This window comes from Vidua chalybeata, chromosome 2 (genome assembly GCF_026979565.1).
Source record: "Vidua chalybeata isolate OUT-0048 chromosome 2, bVidCha1 merged haplotype, whole genome shotgun sequence".
NCBI lineage: Eukaryota > Metazoa > Chordata > Aves > Passeriformes > Viduidae > Vidua > Vidua chalybeata.
This window is the reverse complement of record NC_071531.1, coordinates 24,299,747-24,320,092: the sequence shown is the minus strand read 5'-3', so window position 1 is coordinate 24,320,092 and position 20,346 is coordinate 24,299,747. Positions and strand designations below refer to the sequence as shown.

Below are 20,346 nucleotides of genomic sequence, written 5' to 3'. Positions count from 1 at the left end.
CTTAAGATTTCCTAAGTTTCATGCAGAGACGTTTGGGCTGTTTCCAGCAGACTGTTTCTCTGGCTGCTGGCTTGGGGAGATATGCAGGCTTCCCATGCTCCGTGGCCCCAGCGGCTATTCCCAGCCCTGCGCGGGAGCGGCATTCCTTTCTGCCCACTCCCTTTGCCGAGGCTCAGCCCAGGACACCCCGGCAGCCCTCGTAAGCAGCTCCACTCTCCTGCCGGAACTGCACCCTGGGGTCTCAGTACACGTGTTCAGGATGCCATGAGACTCAGACCAGGTGTCTGAACATCAATTACACGGGGTCAGTGAGGCTGCAGCTTGAATGTGGGAATGCCTTTCCTCATCCATATGCAGCATGCCTGGGGACTGCACAGATGGAGCAGCAGGAGCCAACATTTGCTGAGAGCAAGACACACACCAGTGCGACAGGGAAAGCCTGTGAAGCTTTCCCATTTTCCCGTCCCTACCTTGGAAAACGATTCTGTGCCCTACAAGCATGGGCAGGACCTGACAACGGAAACACATGTGGTACAGGCAGAGAATTGACAATTTGTACAGATGGCTTTTTTCCTTCTTTTTATCTCGGATTAACAGGTTTATTTCCAAGCCTGTGTTTCCACAGAAGGCTGGGGTGTGCACCAAGGGGGTCAGCTCTGTGTTGAGCCAGGAGCGGCAGTCTCCAAAGCATGGACAGAAGGGCAGCCACACTGCCCAGGCACCAATGGCAGGTATGCAAGGTCCTGTAGTTCCATTGGATGTAAAAACTCATGAGCTCAGAGCTGTGCTTTGTGACAAGGCTTAAACCTGAGGCAGTTAGTTGTTTTGTAATGACACAAACTAGAATATAACAAAAAAACCACTAAAACCCCAAAAAACCCCAAATGCAGAACAAAACAAATGTGTTGTAGCCAAAATATTTCACTTTGTCCAGCATTGCTTTTCTGTATACAGCCTGATTCAAGTAATTTTGGTCAGACCTTTAAAGGTCTGATGGGCTAAAAAGGAAAAGTATATTTGGAATAAAGGATTTATTATTTGGCTGCATCATCCAATAGTGAGAAGAGGTGTGGGTAGGCTCTGCAGCTAGGACCTGCCAAAAATAAGCCAAGCCCTATTTATCTGAATGATCTTTACTTGCTAACTTCAGAAAGCTACTTCAAAATAAAGGTCGGGATCATTTACAAATAAGTAGGACTCCTGAAATATCCCAGTAAGCGTGCATCCTTGGTAACTGATACGATCTAAATGTTCTTCTGATCTCGTGTTTCTAAAATAAAAATAGAACTTGTTAGTAAATTTACATTGGAAATCGGGGGGGTTTCTTAACAAAAAGTCCCCTGTTGAGGAACTATTCCTGGAGAGATATACCAAATGATGCTGCCCTTTAAATTAATACAGAAAGCTCTGGTCAATTTTTAAATTCTGTTCTGGCCTTCCTAAAACATGTTGATTTCTGTAAAATTGCCACAAATTTGAAACTCGCACATCTGTTTTTCTAGCTTCCCAGTCTCCCTGCAGCCAGCTGGGCTGCACCAGGACCTGCTGGCTGCCTCTGCCTCAGGCTGGCTCCCCCATCCCACCCCAGGGGAGCCCCAGCTCTGCTCCCCGGGCACAGAGCCAGCTCTGGGTGCAGCTGTGCTCCCAGAGCAGTGTGAAATGAGCTGTGTGGGAAAAGGGCTGTGAGAAGTGGGGCTTCCCCCTTGGCCTGCCAGCAGCCTGGGAGCTCAGGCTGAATGCTGAGCCTCGGTGCTGACCTGAGCTGTGGTCAGCCATGCTTGTGCCAGGCTACCTCGACCTCCTCCACCTGTGGGCAAATACCCCAGCCTGGCCTCTGCCTGTCTCCATCCATGCCCTGCCCTGCCCTCCAGGGCTGTGTCTGTCCTTGGTGACCACCTTGGACCCGCTGGAGGGTACAGGTCCTGCCCACTTGCCCACCCTTTCCGTGGTCTCCTGCCTCCTGGCTCCCCTGCCCACATGGAGCAGCAGCCCACTCTGCTGCTGCCCAATCCACCACGACATCACCCCTCATTCCTGGGAAGCACAAAAGTAAAGGCAGAAACTGAAAGACAGCACAAAACCAGGTGTGTTCAGAAGATGCAGCAGCCTAGTCAAACACTGTGACTGTCAAGGAGGAGAAACTGCAACAAAAACATGATTCTGCTGAAGTAGGGAGAATTAATCACACAAATGCAAGTTTGCTCATGAACTGTGAGAGCATTTTTCCTTGCTATACATTGTTTCTAGGGTGTGAAAACAAGGAGCCTTCTTTGCATCAAACCATCACCTTCAGCTTCCAAATGGACAAAAAAGGGCACATGGAAATCAACAATGTTGGTCCTTGGTCACTCAGAAATGTTTGCATGATAAAGATCACATACTTTCACTGTAAGCTGAGTCAACTGCTGCAATCAACTAGGTGCTGCCATTTTAAAGAAAATAACAAAATAACTCTTGATAAACATCAGGAAACACTGCAAATTTTACTGTGCTTTTTACTCCTGAGGAGCAAAAACAGGGCACTGGGAATAAAGCAAGGCATGAGAAGATAAGCTACCTTCTTAGGCAAAACTATGTAAACTACTAAATTAACATTGAACTCTCAGAAGATCTTGGATCAGTACAATATGATAAGAAGAATGTTCCACTCCTTGGCCAGCTTTTGGCTTGTCAAAACAAAAGCAATGAAGTAATTAAGAATAATCTGGTCTCAAACAAGAAATGCATTGCTGCAAAAAAACCCCAGACCCAACACTAATACAAAATATGCTCTGAACTACTGAATTAAAATATTTATAACAAATGTGTCTGCTTATAGTATAACTCAATAAGCCACAATACAGCTTTACATTTTGGGTAAGGCAAATATAATTGGACCTACAAATAATTTTTTGTGCAAAATTTAAAAAATACATGATAAGTTTAGTATCATAATGCAGAAAGGCTTCCTGTGGTAAAATCACTACACAATAAAACCCAGATGTCCTACCTTAAAAGCTCAATGAAAAGCAATGTTGAATTTCTGAAACTGCTTCAGCTACTTTCAGAGTAAGGTGAAAAAACAATAAGATCTTTTTATTACATGACAGTTTACCTTGTCAGGGTTCTTGTTATTAGTTATCAGTTTACCTTGTCAGGGTTCATTATCAACATTTTAACTCAGAGAATTCAGGGAAGTTGACAAAACTCTGTCTATTCTGCTACCAAATGCAGCATGACCATATGATATGCCAGTTAATAGCTCAACAAAATAGAATTAACTTGAATATATTATAGTAAATATTCTTTGAACATAATCCTGATCTAGAAAAAAGAAAAAGTGAGTAAAGAACTTATATGTGACTTCGCACAGAGAGCTTAAAAAACACGGACACATGCAAGAAACTCCTCATCATCATCACTAACTTCAGGTAGATACAATATTTTGCTTTTGGTGTAACCTGTCTTGTCCTTGCATGAATAACTTGAATCACTTACATGATGATATACAGGATATGACTGTATACAAATAATAGACTCCAATTTTTTCCATACAGATATAGAACAATTGACTCTTAAAGAAATATTTCAAGAAAGAATGATTAATTAGCAAATTAGAATGAGTATCATAGGCATGGCAGTAAAAAAAAATCATTTCAAGGAAGAATTTCAATAGTAACAAGGAAAAGACACACCTAAGGAACTCTCTTACTGATGAGTGGAGCAGACAGCATACAAGAAAGGAGGGACCAAAAATAAGGAATTCAAAGCTATCAACCATGACTATATTTCCAGGTGTGCAATACTGGCTGTGAAAGTGTTTGTCTGTCTGGCATCATATAATGCTGATGGGAGAAATCATGGCTCTTAAAAAAACCATAAATAAATTCCCACTTGGGCAGCCAGCCTGTCCACAATGTGATACAAACTCTGTGACCCTCAGCATCGAAACAGCACTGCCAGACCAAAACATGGCTGTTGATGGCAGTGAAAATGAGGGACTTTGCCTTAGGCAGCTGCCACCTCCTTCATTCAGGATTTCTCATAGTTCTTTAAAAGAGCTGCCCCTTCCTGTCAGTTCCATGACTGAACATGGAAAGCGTCCTCTCTAAACTACCCAATAATTCTTCCAGGGTTCAAAGGAATTTTGAATAAAGCAATGAGATGTGCTAGGATGGTCCCCAAAATGCTAGCAATTTTTTCAAGGTATCATTATTCTGTCTGATTTTCTTATGGACGACCACTCTTACTCAAAGATGAGCCCAACTATACACTTATTTAATCAGATATAAATAAATCATGTCTGTCAGTGTGGCTATACCTCAAATGAAGCTGTTCTAAATGAGGATTGCAATGTATCTTTCTGGGGAATCTCCTAGGCTATTTCTGAAGCAGCCCACAGGTAGGGAGCCTGGTATTTCCAGGAAGAGGTAGATTCACTTTGCATGAAATAAGTAAGTAATATGGCAGATGAAATCAATACATCAGATCGATGCCTCCTTCCTAGATCACCTGGGCAGTATGCCTGCCTTATCACATTTTTCACCCAGTGCCTACACTTACAGTAGACACATTAAGCAGGATGGGCCAAGTGATTACTCCACCCTGGCTTCTTTAGCCTGGAAATCCTGTGTTAATGTAAAAAATCCTCCTGTTTCAACCAGACAAAACTTTCCAGATGGCATAAAACAGGACACATCTGGGAAAACCTGGATGTGAGATAGCCCAGAGCATTGACACATTTTAACTTAGAGCAATAACTTAGGCACCCATGCCAGCAATCTAATTTCACGAAAAACTCAATAGAATTAGTACATAGTACCGTTGCTTTTATTTTCTCTTTTAAAGATTTATTGCTTCTCCCACTTGTTGACATCCTCCGTGATATAGCCCCTTAAAATCTCACAGAAGTGAAGAGAATTATACCTCATGCACGACTTCAACTGTTTTCTTTCTATATATCTATATATGATCTCCTGTTCTAATGACAGTTGTGATCTGTTACTTGCTGTTACTTTTGCAGATGGTATTCAAACTTATTCTCTCTCAATTTTCTTTCTTTGATCTGACAGTTATTTCCTTCTTTGCTGGGATTCTATTGCTCTCACCTGAATATAACTTGGAAAAAAGGCAACTTTTGTTAGAGGCAGTTAAAAAATATACTAAGAGAACACCAATAAAGTAATCAAATGTTACAAAACTACTTAGGGAAAAGTGTTCTTTTTGGAAGACAAAAGAAAAAAAATAACAGCATTAGCAGAAGATACATTGTCTCTGAAGAGAAAAAAATATCCAAGAACTATATTTTTGATGTAAGGCATTAACAGGAACAGAAAGGGAGAAGAAATCTGTAAACTTAGTTGAACTTCAGGTAGTTAATACTACTTAATTTTATTTAAGCCATGTGAATTATTAAATCTACAATTCAGAGTAGTTCCAAAGTTATTTGAGGCCTCTAACATCACTATCCAATGTACGCCAAAGAGCGCTAAAGATAACTGTGCCTGATCCACTCCATTTGGCTGTCTGTCCTGGCACTTCCATTCAGGGACTTCTCTTCCTTAGTTCTTCAAGCCTGCATGCAGCATCCTCTTCTCTTGCCAGAGACACCATTTTTTTCTCTCCCAGTTCTCTGATATCCTAAACATCCTCCTTCTTTTTCCTCCTCTCATTTCTTTTTCTGCTGAGAAACATCCGTCTCCCCAACAGCCAGCAGCAGCCTGCCAGGCAACACATTCAGTCAAACTCTCTGAGTTCTGCTCTTCCTTTCTCCCTTTCCCAGCCTTCCCTTAATCTTCCTCCAATTTCTTTCTATGTGCAATTTTTCTCATTCAACACCACCTATGTCCAGCAGCTGTAACTCATTCACATACATATGGCTGTCAAAGTCAGCAGCTCTGCCTGTCTCATTACAGGTAGAACCATGATTTTTAAGACCTGGTCCTACAGACTGTAATAATTCATAGCAGTTTTTTTTTTTAATTCAAGCTAATAAAACACTTCATAACATTAGTACATTGATCTATGTAACAAATAGGAGGAGATTCAGTGTGACAAACAGGTTTACAATATAAAGAATATGACTGCCAACAACTCTGGTAATTGTTCAGGTGCTACTGGTTCTCACTGACACCCACTTTGTCACTTTGCAAACATATTTGACCAGAGCAGTCACTGCAAGGAGCAAGCACAACCCTCCTCCCACCCCCAGCTGCCTGCTGCCAACCCCATGCCAGCCCAGGTTTCTATGAATACAAGTGATGATCTGACCCAGGATAAAGTTATCTCTCACCCCTCTTCTTTTTTGGGGTAGTGATTAGTACAATCAAGGAATTTTCCAATTCAGCTTACCACACAACTACAGAAAGACCTGGGCTGACCAAGGGAAGGAAGCAGCACATGAGTGGAAAATGGAATAAATATTGTGGTGGCAGTGCAGCTCAATTTTTCATGGAAACATGACCAGACTTCCCCATTCACATTCACTGGAGTGCTTCATCTCCTATATAGCCTCCACCTTAGGAACTACTAAACCTAAGGAATTAAACCTTCAAGCAAGCCAATTTACTTTTTCAAGATTCTCTGGGAAAACCAGCATGTGGAGATTCAAGCAGCCATGATCAGACTGCATGCATTAACCGAGATATCTTGACCACCTTTCAGTATGCCTCTGTTTTAACACCACAGCCTGCAGTCTACTGTAAGAACACGAAGAAGAATGAATTAGTCCATGCTGTAGCTAAAACTCAGGTATCATGCTATGCACACTACAACACAACTTCATAAAAGAAGAGTCATAATGCCACTGGTTTATGATCCCAGTGATATCACTACTAGGCATAAAACATTTGCAGTTATCACCAGCCTGCTCTGGTTTCAGTAGCACATGGTAATTTTATCATCCATTCAGCACTATGCAGCAGAACAATGTATCTAAATGAGGCAAAGACAAGCAGCACATGACACTTAAGGCTCTTGCTCCTGTCCCTTCCCACAGGGCTGTGGGTCCCCAGCCAGACAGCTCTTGCTCAGGCATGACGTGGAGAGATCAACCATCCACACAAGCTGACGGGCAAGCGCTACATGCCAACTGCAGCTGGAGTGCAGGATTATCGTGTGTCACAACACCTGCTGCAAAAGCCCCAGCATTTCCCATTCCTTAACACAGTATCTCCCATTCCATAACACAGTATGCTATCTCACCAAAGATGTGGCCTATCATCACACATCTATATGGAGTGGAAAGTCATAAAGCTGTAGACAGTAGGATTAAAATATAAGTAGGATAGCTTTTGAAAAAATGTAATCAAGGTCCCACTAGCACATGACCACAGAGCCTTACCCACACTTGTGGCTGACCAATAAATGCAGCCATAAGTGAAGCCTACCAACCTCAGTCTCCTATATTCAGGCCTGATCCAAAATCTATTCCCATTAATGACAATCTTTCCATTAAACTCACCAAGCTTTGTAACAGGCAAATGTTGCACTCTCCTATGCATTACCTCTCACAGCTTTCACATCCTTGTGACAATGATGCAAGAGTTTAATAACTTCTGCTTACATCAACAACTCAGGTAGATAGCTGCACACCTATATGGCACAAACCACCTATTTTTGGATTTAACAATTTAATTTAAACAACAATTTGTTTATAAACTCTGACTTGTGGAAATAAGCTTCACAGTCCTCAGTTGAGGTTTGTATGTAAATGAAGACATTTCACCTGCAGGTTAACTTTACCAAAATACTTGTTGGTATCTACAGCACTGCATTTTTGGTGTGTTTCTCACAAAAATAAAGAAATCATTGGGTTTGCTTCACTATTGTTTTAAAGAATTACCCAATTAGAGCAAAATTAACAGTGGAATACTTCAAACAACCTGACACTTGAAGCATTATGCTTCTCTGCTGAACATTATTTTCTTGAAGGCAACAATCTGTAAGGCTTGCTAAAATTATTTGTTAGTTTCTTTTAATAGAAAGATAGATAAGCCATCTGGCAAGGAAAACGCAGTTCCACGCTTATTGGTACCAAGGAAACTGCTTTTTTCTCCTCTTCTCTCCTCAGTAAAAATCAGAAGATGTTTTACTTACAGCGTCCACTTTGACGGCTGACAGCACAACTTCCATCAGGATCAGCAAAAGCCCCGTATCCCTGCAGGGAAAGGTGAATAAGGACGATATTGTTTCAAGCTAGTGCAAAACAAGCACGTGATAACGCCCTGCAGTTAAAGGTGACAATACGACTTTAAAAAAGTTATTTCCAAAAGCCTATCGAGCGGAATTACTTACTGACAAAGGAAAATACGTGCACTGGGAAGCTGCGAGATGTCCATTTTCGCTCCTTCCCTGGCCGGGGGCTCGGCTCAGGGCTCCCTCCCGCCGGACGGCCACCCCTGCAAGGCAGAGAAGAGCCCGCTTGTAACGCCGCTCCCCCCGCCGGAGGTCTCCGGGCTCGGCGACGCCGCTGCCGGAGCAGGGAGCGGCCCCACCGGCCGGGCCGGGCCGGGCCGCGATCCGGGGGGAGAGAGCGCTGTCGCACCGCTCCCCGCGCCGCGCACAGAGCGGCGTCCTCCCGGCGCGCAGCCAGCCGCGGGGCGCGGACCCCGACGGGCCGTGCAGAGCCAGCGCCCCCGGCCCCGCGGCCCCTTCCGCCGCCCGCCCCGCGCCCGCTCCGCACCGCTGCGCTGCCGTACCGTGCCCTCCCGGGCGGCCGCGGCGGTGTGCGGCGAGGAAGCAGCGCGCCTCCCACCTCCGCCCGCGCCCCCCGCGGCCCACCACACACCCGCGGCGGGGACGAGGAGGCGGAAGAACTGCGGCCAGCGGGGAACGGGAGCGGGCGAGGTTGCGCCCTCCCAGGGTCCCCGCCCGGAGGGGAGGAGAGGGGGGGCTGCCACCGCCCATCGTGTACGACGAGTCGAGTCCTTCGCCCCCGAGGCATTGCAGGCGCCGCGGCCGCGACGGAGGCAAGAGACGCGCATGTGGGGCCGGCCCCGCGGAGTCCCACTCTGAGTCGCAGGCGCCCCGCCGCCCAGGGACCGACGGCGCGGTGCGGTGCGCGGCAGCATGCGGCTCTGGCTGGGCTTCGGGCTGCTGCTGAGCGCCGAGCTCAGCGCCGTGTCCGCCGCGGTGAGTACGCGGAGGCGGCTCCTTCGGGCTGCGCGATCGGGTGCACACGCGGGACCCTCTCACGGGGTGACGCGGGACGGGACGGGACGGGACGGGACGGGACGGGACGGGACGGGACGGGAGCTGGCGTGGGTCGGCGCGGGGCCTCCGCTCTCGGGGCGCTGGGGCAGCCAGGTGGGCTTCGCGCGGATGCCCATCTGCCCCGCCGCTGCGCGGGGCTGCGCCTGCTCGCCGGCCCTCCGCGGGCGCGGAGCGGAGCGGGGCGGCCGGCACCGCGCGGGGATGGCAGCGGGGGTCCGGCGGGGACGGGCCCCGCAGCGCTCTCCCACGGCCCGGCACGGAGCGCCGCTGACTGGGGAGGGAATAGAAAGCGCGCACCCACCCGGGACTGAAAAGTACCGAGCTGTGTTTCCACGGTGAAAAATAAAAATAAATTAAAAAGTAAAAAAGAAACAGTGTTTATATTAATAATAGTTTCGAGTTAGCTGCTTGGATTCAAAGTGCTGTGCACGCTGCCTTTGACCCCCGCGATGGGCAGTAGGCTGGGGACAGGGAAAGATCCTAACGTTAATGGTTAAAGCTGAATTTTGGCATCTTTCCGGGTGGAACTAGATTGTGGCATAGACTTGTAAAATCGAAAGCATGCAAGTAGTCTGAAAGTTTTGCTAAGGGAGCTAATTTTATCACTGTGATAATAGCTATTAGCTGTCCTTAAGTCTAAAGGACTCTCTTTCCTGGCGCTCCTGAAGTATTTGGGCTGTTCCTTCTGTACGTCTAAGTAATGGGCAGTTGACACAATAACTTGAAATAGGTTATCTTTTTGTGTCTCCTTGTTTCCTTGAATTTAGTTAGATTGATACTGTATTAGTGAAATTCAGGAGTGCAGAAAACTTTTCAGTAGCTGTAGACACATGGCTTTTTGTCGTGCTTCCTGCTATAAATGTAAGATCTTGTATTAATATTTCAGTCAACAATGGAGGTATGGGAAAGGGTTATTTTAAGCTTTTCTGCAATTTCAGATGAAATTAAGTCCTGTAATGACTTTTGATACCTCCGTGTGACCCATGGGATGGTGTGTATGTATTGAATCAACTGAAGTAAGCAATGCACTGAACTTCTGATGTCTTGTCTGTTGCTCCTAGGTTCATAATAACAGGCTTACTGTGATTGCAATAAATCACAGTGGTGAATCTTTTTAGGCAATTCACCCATCACTTGCCATTAAGCTGATAAAGCTGTATTCCCTTAAGGTTATAATTAATTTTAATTAATTAGAATATTTTGAAGTAAATTATTTACATTTGAGTTCTAAATTTCGTATATCCAGAGATAAAAATACCTGTATGTGAGATACATTCCCATCTTGTGCTGTAAAGTGAAGTAATTGGGTGAACCATGACTGTCAATCAAAGACACAAAACTATGTAGGGATGAGGTACTTATTGAAAGAAGATACAAACTTTAGTATCAGTTGTACAATTTGAGGTCTTCTGTAGCAACTGTGAAGAGGCTCTGTTCCAGAAATATCTAACATGTGCTGGATAAATTATTCCGTTAAAATCAAGATTTCTTAAAATGTAACCTGAAGCTGTTAATTATGTTACAAAGCTATTCCCATAATTAATCGTTCTTTGTGTGTTAAGCTGACTGCAGATTTACAGTTCCTTGTCAGTGCCACCACAAACACAAGTATGCAGTGGAAGTTGAGCTCCTTGCAGTTTTGTTGCCTTAGATAAACCTTCAGCAGCACATGGGTGGCCTTTCAATCAATTCAGTTCTGCTGGCATTGTCCCCAACTCCACACTGTTCCCTGTCACTAGCAACCACACAAAAGGTGATGGAGATGGCTGTTAGCCTGCACCATACCACGTGTGAGTGGTGATCGAGAGGCTGCTCTTTGGAGATTCTTGAGCTGGGCTGATGCCTGTGCATGATTGTGGCAGGGTGGTGGGAAGCACTCTACACCTTGGCAGCACCTCTTCTGCTTTTGGAGAGCTGGCAGAGCTGACCCAGTGCTCACATTGTCCTCAGATGAACGTGTTCCCACTGTTTACATTTAAAGAGTAGCTGTATTAGCAGAAGATTGTGTGGTAAGGAAGGCTGTAGCAATACTCTTTGCAATAGGCTGAATGGAGCAACCACTTTTCTGCAGGAAAAAAAAATATGCTGGTTCCTTCCTTCCCCAAAGTAGCTTTTATTGGCTAGGCTAGTGTTGGTGTGGTTTTTTTTTTCCTTTTTTTTTTTTTTTTTTTTCTTTTTTTTTTTTATGGCAGTTGTGCAGCCACAGTCTTATTAATTGTACCATGGCCTTCATCAGAATTGGTGAGACTGATGGGCACCTTGGAGATCATCTAGTCCAACCTCCTGCTCAAAGCAGGGACTGCTACAACAGGCTGCTTAATGCTGTGTCCCACTGAGTTTTGAATATGTCCGAGGATGGAGACTGCTCAACCCCTCTAGGCAACCTGTGTCAGCGTTTAGTCACCCTCACAGTAAATGTTTCTTCATATGTGCATCGTGGTTGTTCTAGGCTTGAGACCATCCATGCCTGTTAGCACAAGCAAGTGTGACAGAAGCAGTTCATGCTGTGTTGGTGGTGGTGATTCTGCAGTCTGTCAGGGCTGACAGAGTGAAAAATTGTTTTTATCTCTGACATATCTGTGATTAAATACATACAAGGAGATTTGGAATGACTGCTCTGACAGAGGCATTTGACGTAGCAAAGCTAGCCCTGAGCCAGCTACTGTCATAATCACGTGCCTCAGTACAGAAAGAGGGAGCTGCTCCAGTGCAGCTCCCTCTGATTTTCATGTGGTACAATGAGGTGCTTCCAGATATGACACTGGAAGATTAGTGTTCTTTATTTTGATCAAGTATAATGAAAATAATAATTATAGCTAATCTGGGCTTTTGAGCCGTCCTGTGTTCTTCTCAGGATATTAGTTTTCAGGTTACAATGAGAGCAGAGTGGAAGACAGGGCAGTACGTTAAGATGTTTCCAGGTCAGGATAAAAGACTGCTCCCGTGAGATGGTCACAAGAGAAGCTTGTTTTGATGGATCTCTGCAGGGGCTCTCTTTTCTGACACTCTTCAGCAGGCTGCCATTTCCTTTGGAGAAAGTCTGTTTCCTAACGTTAGTACTGCTTAGTTGAGAGTGGAGAGTGCCATGGAAATGCCTGTTTCATGTTTCTGTACCTTGTCCATGCTGCTGCAGTGCTGGTCCTTGTGCTGCATGCAGCAGAGCGAGATCTTCAGCTGCACTTGAGCCCTGGGTTGAGTCACCTTCCACACAAGCAGACTGGCTGCCATGTGAGCACTCCTGGCCACCACTGCTCAGCAGTGGGTTTAGCATTCTCTCCAAGTTCCCAACCAATCTCCCTTTTCTGCTTTTAGTCTTGGTGGAATGAGTGCTGGGACAGAGTGAGAGGAAGCTCTATGGAGCTAATAGGGAAATGCATGCCAAAACAGTGGCATGCCAAAACAGCATGCATAAATTTTTCCATAAGGGCAGTGCTGATTCCAGTAGTGCTATTTGCAGGTGGCAACTGGGGATGCACTGGTGGGAGACCAGGAGGTTCCTATCCCTGGGTAAACCCTATATAAAGAGTGGTCCTGTATGTGGCCAGGTGGAGACAGGTCTGCTGTATTGTCCTCATGCCTTCCTTGCATCACCTCTCCTGTTTTTACATGATATTTGGGAGTGCATTCTGACACATGCAGTTAGAAGCCAAAAGCAAAAGGAATATAATTGCTTCCAACTAATCTGACCAATTTTTCTATTCTCTTTTCTTTAAAAATGTGATTTACTTGAGATGGAGACGTAGAGGACACATAAACCTAGAGCAGATAAAAAGAATGACCTGGGCTTTTGGCATGTGGTTGAAGAGAAGTTGTATGACTGAGTCTGAATCACTGGTAGCACTTCACTTGGGTGTGCTTTTGCTAATGAAGTAAGGCAGGGTTGGGCAGCTGCCTTCTGCAGCAGTTCCTGTCTAGGACTGCCATGTCTTTGATGCTGAGACACCCTGAGGCCATCTGACACCCTCATCCCTGAATGCCCTCAAGGACTTAACAATACCAAGAGCACATTTAATAAACCCTAGCAAGTGTTAATTCAGGAGGGACACATGGTCATTCTGGTTCCAAAAATATGGCCAGAAGGGAGACCCAAATGATTTCTAATGAGTGAAGCTCCTCTCAGGCTGGAAGGCTTCAGAGAAGAACAGGAAATGGGTTTAGTTGCCCCTGCCAGGCTATGGTGGGGTGTGGGAGTATGAAGAAGACAAGTGCAGTGCTCCCTTTTCCTCCTGTTGGTGCAAGATGTCTTGTCAGGAAGAGGTATAAGATCTGGGGTGGCTGAGGGTGCACCAGAGAGGGTCATGAGAGCGTGGGCAGGAGGGTGGCTTTCCAGCTTGTGACCTGCACTTCTTCCCAGGAAAGTGGAAGAGTGGTGGGCATGGGTTCACCTGTCCCAGCAGTGGGGGGTTAGTACTCAATATGTATACACAGAAAAATGCATGGGCACTTCTGGGGACAAGGGGACAGGCCTGGTGACTCCTTGCTCCCAAGGGAATGGCTTTATACCTGTTGTCCTCTCTGCCAAAATAAGTGGCCTCTTGGCCACTTCTTCTACAGCATCATGGCATGGGGTGCTGGTGGAGGGAGAGAAGGGCAGGATATTTTGGAAACATGCGCCTGCCTGCTGCCAGCCATGTTGGTGAGAGCAGTCTCTGAACCTGTTGAGCGTCAGCATATGCAAGTGCATTCATGGACTGTCATCCCAAGCTGCACAAGTTTTGCTTCTGAGTGTTTGTATCAAACGCCTGCAGGACTACTGCAGTGTTTAATTGCAACTTGTCTGCTTGGTGTTTATAATCCTGGATGCCACTAGCTTGTATAATGCCTGAGGTTATGCATGCTGGATATATATATTCTGTCAGTTGCCCTGATTATGTAGAGCAATGTAGCACAGCTGCTGCAGGCAGCTTAGACTATTGTTCTAAAATGTCAGAAACCTTCTTTAGGGATAGGTTTAGGAATATTGTTCTTTTTATAGAACTAGACTAAACAAAGGAAGATTCAACAACCTCTACACAAGAATAAATTGACTTACTTCGTCAGTGTTTGAAAGTTACATAGTACACCCTTCCCAGAATTTCCGGTGACTTTCCCATCATAAACACTTAACACCTTAACACCTTGCAAGATTTGATCAAAGAGAAGAATTTGGGCATGGGCTGTGACCTGAATGGAAGAGCAACCTGTGGCTTTAGTGAGTAGTTGAAGGTGTAAAGTACTGCTGCAATGTAATGATGTGTGTGGGAAGATAAATTTTTGATTTCTCTGGGTTGTGACTGGCTGGAATTATTCTTCGTGATTTAACAAATCAGAAAAATATGTGGCATTAACCCTTCAAGAGTCTTTATATAGCAGTGTCTTGGACAATGTGTCAGTAAAATATAGGACAAGTGAAAACATTATCAATATGTAATTATACCATTATGCTGTTGTAATCTGAGGTGAGTTACAGTAAAGAAATAGGCAAATGTATTCTTCATAAAGAGTATAACTAGTGCAAAAACTAGTCCTTTTTTACCCTCTGGCATGTACAAACAGTTATAGGATGAAAAAACTGACTGTTTAATCTTCCTTTATCTCGGACATATCCTCTTACAGAAGGAGGAGCTTGAATAAACTTTCTAAATTGAAAAGTACAGCGTAGATGTTCAAAAGCACTTCAGCTTCCAGTCCCTTGTACTTCTACTATGCTCTGTTCAGCTCACTTTTTACCGCTTTGGTATCTCAAAATATCTCAAATATGTATTTTTTAGGAAACCTCTTAACATGGTGTGCTTTCATTATATTTCCAACATGGCAAAACCATTGTAAGCCTTAATATTATGTTAGCTTTACTTAAGTGTGGTGCTGGTAGGAGCTACCCCTTTTCACCTCTGATCTGCCAACTTATCAAGCATCTGAAAGCCTGTACTTATGGGTTCCAATGAGAATTGTATACCTGCTTTTATACCTGTGCTGGGGGGATCCAGTGCAGTTCTGTGCAAGGTGCTGAGACCTGGGTGCAGACAGCAGGTGCCACAGGACCGAGCAGCTTGGGAATCTGCTTGGGTGGAGATGAGTCAGCCTCACAGCCAGCAAAAAAGTTCCCTTTTTTTGGCTTGGCTTGCCTTACAGCCCCATGATTAAAAGGACATGTCAGAAAATTAAATGAGGGAAGCCAAAGAAGAGCTGGAAAAGGATAGGTTTTCTTTTTCTTGATTTTTTTTAATGTTACCTTCATATCTAAAGAATGCTGTTCTGAAATAAATGGCACAAGATTAGCCATGAGTGAGCCAACTTAATTTATAAAATATGCAATTGTGTTTTTAGCGAAGTTATTCAGCTACTTTTATGGAATTTCTTGTAAGCTAAAAGGTTTCTTTGTGTGGATTCAAGAGAATCAGTAATCATACTCTGTTCCCCTCCTTTCCTATGTTTTTTTTCCTCTCTGTATGCATCCACTGCCTTCACCTTTACTGCTGCTGGCAGACAGCCTCTTTCTCGCAGGGTCTGAGGAAGGGTGTGCTTCTTCAACAGAACAATGTGACGACAAAATACAAAGTGCTGTCAAGTGTGTGGACTAAACAAATTGCAAAGTAATAATTAAGTTTCTTTCATCTTTTTGTGGCTTTCATCTGCTTGTAGCAGTGACAGAGAGACCACATTTTGACATGCAGATTTTTAAGGTGGCTGAGAGGGAGCCAGTAGAAGAAATTATCAGAGTTATGAAATAAATCCAATAGTTAGTTTGATACACTGAGATTGGTAGGAAAAACTAGAATATTTTAATTAAAAATCAAGTGAATTTGGTCATTTGCATTCAGAAGAGATGTAGATTTTTATAGAAGACTGAAGCATGGTACAAACTATCCATTACCTTGTCTGTAGATAATGTATACCTTATTAAAGAACATTTCAAATGCTACAACTGGGAAACAGAAAGTTTTTAGGTAAAGTCTGCCACCCCTGTGGAGATCCCTGCTGAACTGTAAAAGTGGGAGTGGAAGAGATGTGCTGAGTAGCTCCAGTTTGCAAACTCTGTTCTTCATCTCTGCATTGAGATAAGATGAAAGCCACAAATCAGGCTTAGATGTTAAACTTTCTTGAAAGGTGCCAGAAGTCTGGTGGTGTTCCCTAGCATTGCTAGAAAAAAATTATTTGAGGCAAGTAACATTCATCTCTTCTACTACCTTTAAGCACCAATGTCCAGCCTTCTCTCTGCCCATGTGTGTCTCAGCTGCTGTGGGATTTATGATCCCTCTGGCTACATGGGAGGTCTGAGGTTTCGACCTTTCTTCTAGTCAAGATGCCCTCTCAATATGTCTTCTGTACATATGGATGTTGTCTTAACACTGGGAAATGAACGTGGTAGAGCATTTCTAAATGGTTTAGTGGGAGAAAGAGTTCTAATTCATCATAGTCAGTGATCAATGCCATTTTTACATGAGGATTCTTCCTATAGATAATTCACATTGGAAATTCATAATGAAGTATGTAATCTTTCATGCAAATAATCACTAACTTAGAAAATAAATCTTTTTATTAGCTGGTTCTCTTTTAGTAGATGATTTATGGTGTTCTTAGTTTAGAATAGAGAAATAAGAATGAGAAAAGTTCTTTTATTTTTTCTCTTTGTCATGGCAAACATTTCAGTTGTAGCTAAGGGATAGAACAAATTAGCCCATTTTCACTGGATAGCTATGTGCTGACTAGATATTGTAAGTCTTTTGGTCTTATTAGTCCATTTGTTTATCTAGTGGAAGAAAACTTGTTTTCTAGTCTACTGAAAATTTCTGTTGAAATATTTGTTAATCTAAAACCATTGAAACAAATTCTAAGATTGTAATGAAACCCAAATAAGGCTGAAAAATTACACTGGTATGGACTGATGGAGCTGTCAAGAATTAGACCAAAAGTTTAAAGAGAAATTAGTGCACTAATAGTTTGTATTCATAGTGCACATATTAAGGGAAAACTCAGCTACATGAGGGTAGATTCAAGCATTCCAGGAATTTTCATATTGTACTTGAAGCTTGTCCCTTTTATGGCAATGGTAAGTCAGTTATCTACTAGCAGAATGAAAAAGGATGAGTTCTGGCTGCCATAAAGGCAAGATACATGTGCAAGCACTAATTGTGGCCAAAACTCATATGACTTTTTTAGCTGAAAATGCACATGTGCTTTTAGCAGTTTGTTAGAATAGGCAAGGAATACTAAAGTCATGTAGATGCTTGTAATGTAACAGCTTTACTTGAGAAAATTATGAGTAACTTTTTATTGAAACTTTTTTTTTTTTTTTTTCACTGAAGTGTATTGACTGGGGCTGTATCTTTTTTAAGAACAGCTGCATTTTTTGGAATCAACATGGACACTTTTAGAGAAAAGCAGGGAATAGCAAGAGGCATAAATGAAAGTGAGAATAAAGTGAAAAGCTTAACATTATCCTAGGAAGTCTGTGTTTTCATCGTGTTTCTTTTTTTTTTTTTTTTTTTTTTAATGGCAAAGTGATTTTGAGGAGTCAGGGCTGAATGATGCATCTCCAGGGGCCAGAGTAGAAATCAGGGCATGAAGAATCAGGGCATCAAGAAAGGTCAGGAAAAAGGGAAAGAACTAAGTGCTAGAGCCCTGCACTTAAGTTTTGCTTAGCTGGACAACAGCTGTGGGAGCTGGCTCTTGGTCCTGGCCGCTGCCACCAATTGTGGGGACCCTCCAGCTGGCAGTCCTAGCCTGGAAGGGGCTGTTTCGTGATTGTTACTGGGAAATAGCAGCCGGGACAAGACTTAGACATGGATTCTGGTGCTGTTAATTCTTATGCAATGTAATCCTACTGTCTGCGACTTTCTATTGCTATTTTAAACCTTACTTCCCAGTATGGACCTTGGTGATCCAGCAAATGTTGTACCAGTGCCTAAAGTCATTGGGTTAAATAATGTCTCGGCTCACGCCCTTGAGAATGCCAAAATAATAGTTCAAATCATGCAGAAAAGTAGATCCATCTTTTTGGGAACATGCCTTTGAAAATGTGCTCTGATTCACACTGGTCAGACAAACAGTGGATGCTGATTTCTGATGCATTTTCCAGGAATTATGTGCTTGATTGGGACAGAGCTTGTGATTTTAAATGGACTTGATGTGTCATAAGCATAGAAAAGTTTTGAATGGTAGCCCCTGAGATGTGCAGGCACACAGCTGCTAACCTTGTAGTGATTGTAGCTCAGTGCCCTCTGTCCTGCCAGACTCATTTCCTCAAAGCTGCTAATAATTTCAGCTTCCATTTAATTGATTTTAGAGTAGTCAAAGAGGCTATGAATGTAGAAAGGTTTTTTTCCTGCAGTATCAAGGAGACCAAAGAAGATGATTGTGACAGGACAAAGCCAAAAAAATGCATAGGTCAAAAATTAGAAAGATTGTTTTGTGAGAATGCTTCTGTGTGCTGTCACTATAAAAATCACATTTTCCTTTTAGTACCTTCAAATAAAATCTTTAAAGGAGCAAGCCTAGCAAGTGACTGCCTTACACCTGTTTGTGTTCCCACAGCCTTTGCAAAGGTAATATACACACTAAAATATATACCTACTGAAAAGTGCTTGTTCTAAATGCCTTCCTTGCATTCCAAAACAACTTTCTCATTGATACCACAGGAGCTGCTGGTGCTAGAATTGATTTGGCAATGTGAAAGCCAGAGGAAAAGGTCTGTTTGGTCCTCTGGATACACTACTTCGGATGCTGCCAGACCTGCAGAAAATGCAACTGCGCAAAACACAAGTAGGATATTATCAAGATTAATTGACCCTGTGTTAAGGCTGAGATGGCATTTACATTGGTCCCTGTGTAGTGGGCACATTATGGTTTTGGTTCAGAGTTTGCAAATTAACAATTCTGTGCACAACTTTAGTTACTCACACAATATATGACACATCTGTGCATTGACAGACATGCACATCTGGGCTCTATTTCAGCAGAATACTTTTTATATTTGTTCAATGTCAGTACAACAATATCCTTTATTTTAACAGTGTCCTGTTGCTTATAATTAAGTAGAACCAATTTAATTTGCAAAATAGAACAGCATACAGAATTTAATGCAATGCCAAAGCAGTCTGTATGGTGAGTGTCTTCTGTTGAGCTCAGGTTTATTTTAGCTGGACTGACTGTTGTCCTGTACCACATGGTTCACAAGCAATTCTTTGTTTTTTGTAAATCCCCATTCAACATCATAGATTAAAGTATGAACATTTCATGGCCAAAATGTGAAAAGTTCTGTGTTTCCCTCCCTGGGTCCTCTCAGATGTGTGCCATGATTGGAAGGGTAATTGGCAATTACATGGGACGGGTTTGCACATGGCACAGTGTGTGTCTGTACTGTCCAAGGGAAATTGTGAAATTGATTGATACGGGAGGCTGCACATGTGATTATGTCATGTTGGGTATTGTTTTGGTTAACACCCTTACTTTTCTGATAAATGTGGTTCAGCTGTCTAGAAAAATATTTCATAGTTCTGAATCCAGAGATCTATAAATCATATCAAATCAGTCTTGAGAACAGAACGAGATCTTTTGCAAAGATGCACATATTATTGTATGAGGTTCTGCTGAAAATAATTGAATGTTGTGATGTGCTTAAAACATGAGCCTCTTATATGTGTTTTTTGTACCTAAGTGAACTGATGAATTTCTATTATGTTAGGTAAAATGTAAAGCTTTTACCCAAGACCATTCCTTAAAACAGAATTTGTAAGTTTGTGTGTAAAGTAATCTGTTTCTTGTGACTATTGTTTGCTGTGTTTGAAAGTATAAAGTGCAGAATTCCTGTGCTTAGATTTATAGTATTAGATGGAAGCTACATTTTTAAACTCTGAGTCACACCATGCTAAAGGCAAAGTTATGATGTACATTCATAATTAACCTATCTCATAGTTGTCACTGATGATGGATAGTGATTTGTGTGTTTCCCTAAGTACCAGTTGTTATCCTGATAGGCCAATATCAAGTGATAAAATTGATAGGAATTTGTCATTTGACTAAATTTTGGTGCTGATGCTTTAATATCTGACTGGCTGCAGGAATTATTTAGTTAACCATTAAGTGTAAAACTGTGTCTGTTTTTGGAGAAGCCAAAATTAGGTTCTTTAGACTGGTTATTTACCTGCCTTTGTTTGGGAGTGAAGAAGTGTGGGG

General features: G+C 43.1%; 2 protein-coding genes across 3 annotated transcripts in view; one reads left to right on the top strand and one right to left on the bottom strand.

Annotated features, from left to right (window-relative positions):
* The window catches only part of COL4A2 (collagen type IV alpha 2 chain), a 140,430-nt gene extending 131,681 nt beyond the window's left edge, over window positions 1-8,749 (bottom strand). The window contains exons 1-3 of the mRNA XM_053968627.1: window positions 8,679-8,749; window positions 8,275-8,378; window positions 8,077-8,137 (exon numbers count right to left, since the gene is read on the bottom strand). Coding sequence (XP_053824602.1) covers window positions 8,077-8,137; window positions 8,275-8,318 — 105 coding nt within the window. The 5' untranslated portion in view covers window positions 8,319-8,378; window positions 8,679-8,749. The remainder of the gene's footprint in view (window positions 1-8,076; window positions 8,138-8,274; window positions 8,379-8,678) is intronic.
* COL4A1 (collagen type IV alpha 1 chain) overlaps window positions 8,730-20,346 on the top strand; it is a 120,423-nt gene continuing 108,806 nt past the window's right edge. Inside the window, exon 1 of one of the 2 annotated variants that reach the window (XM_053968639.1) lies at window positions 8,730-9,111. In XM_053968639.1, the coding sequence (XP_053824614.1) occupies window positions 9,049-9,111 (63 nt within the window). In that variant the 5' untranslated portion in view covers window positions 8,730-9,048. The remainder of the gene's footprint in view (window positions 9,112-20,346) is intronic. The other variant, XM_053968647.1, reaches the window with a different exon arrangement.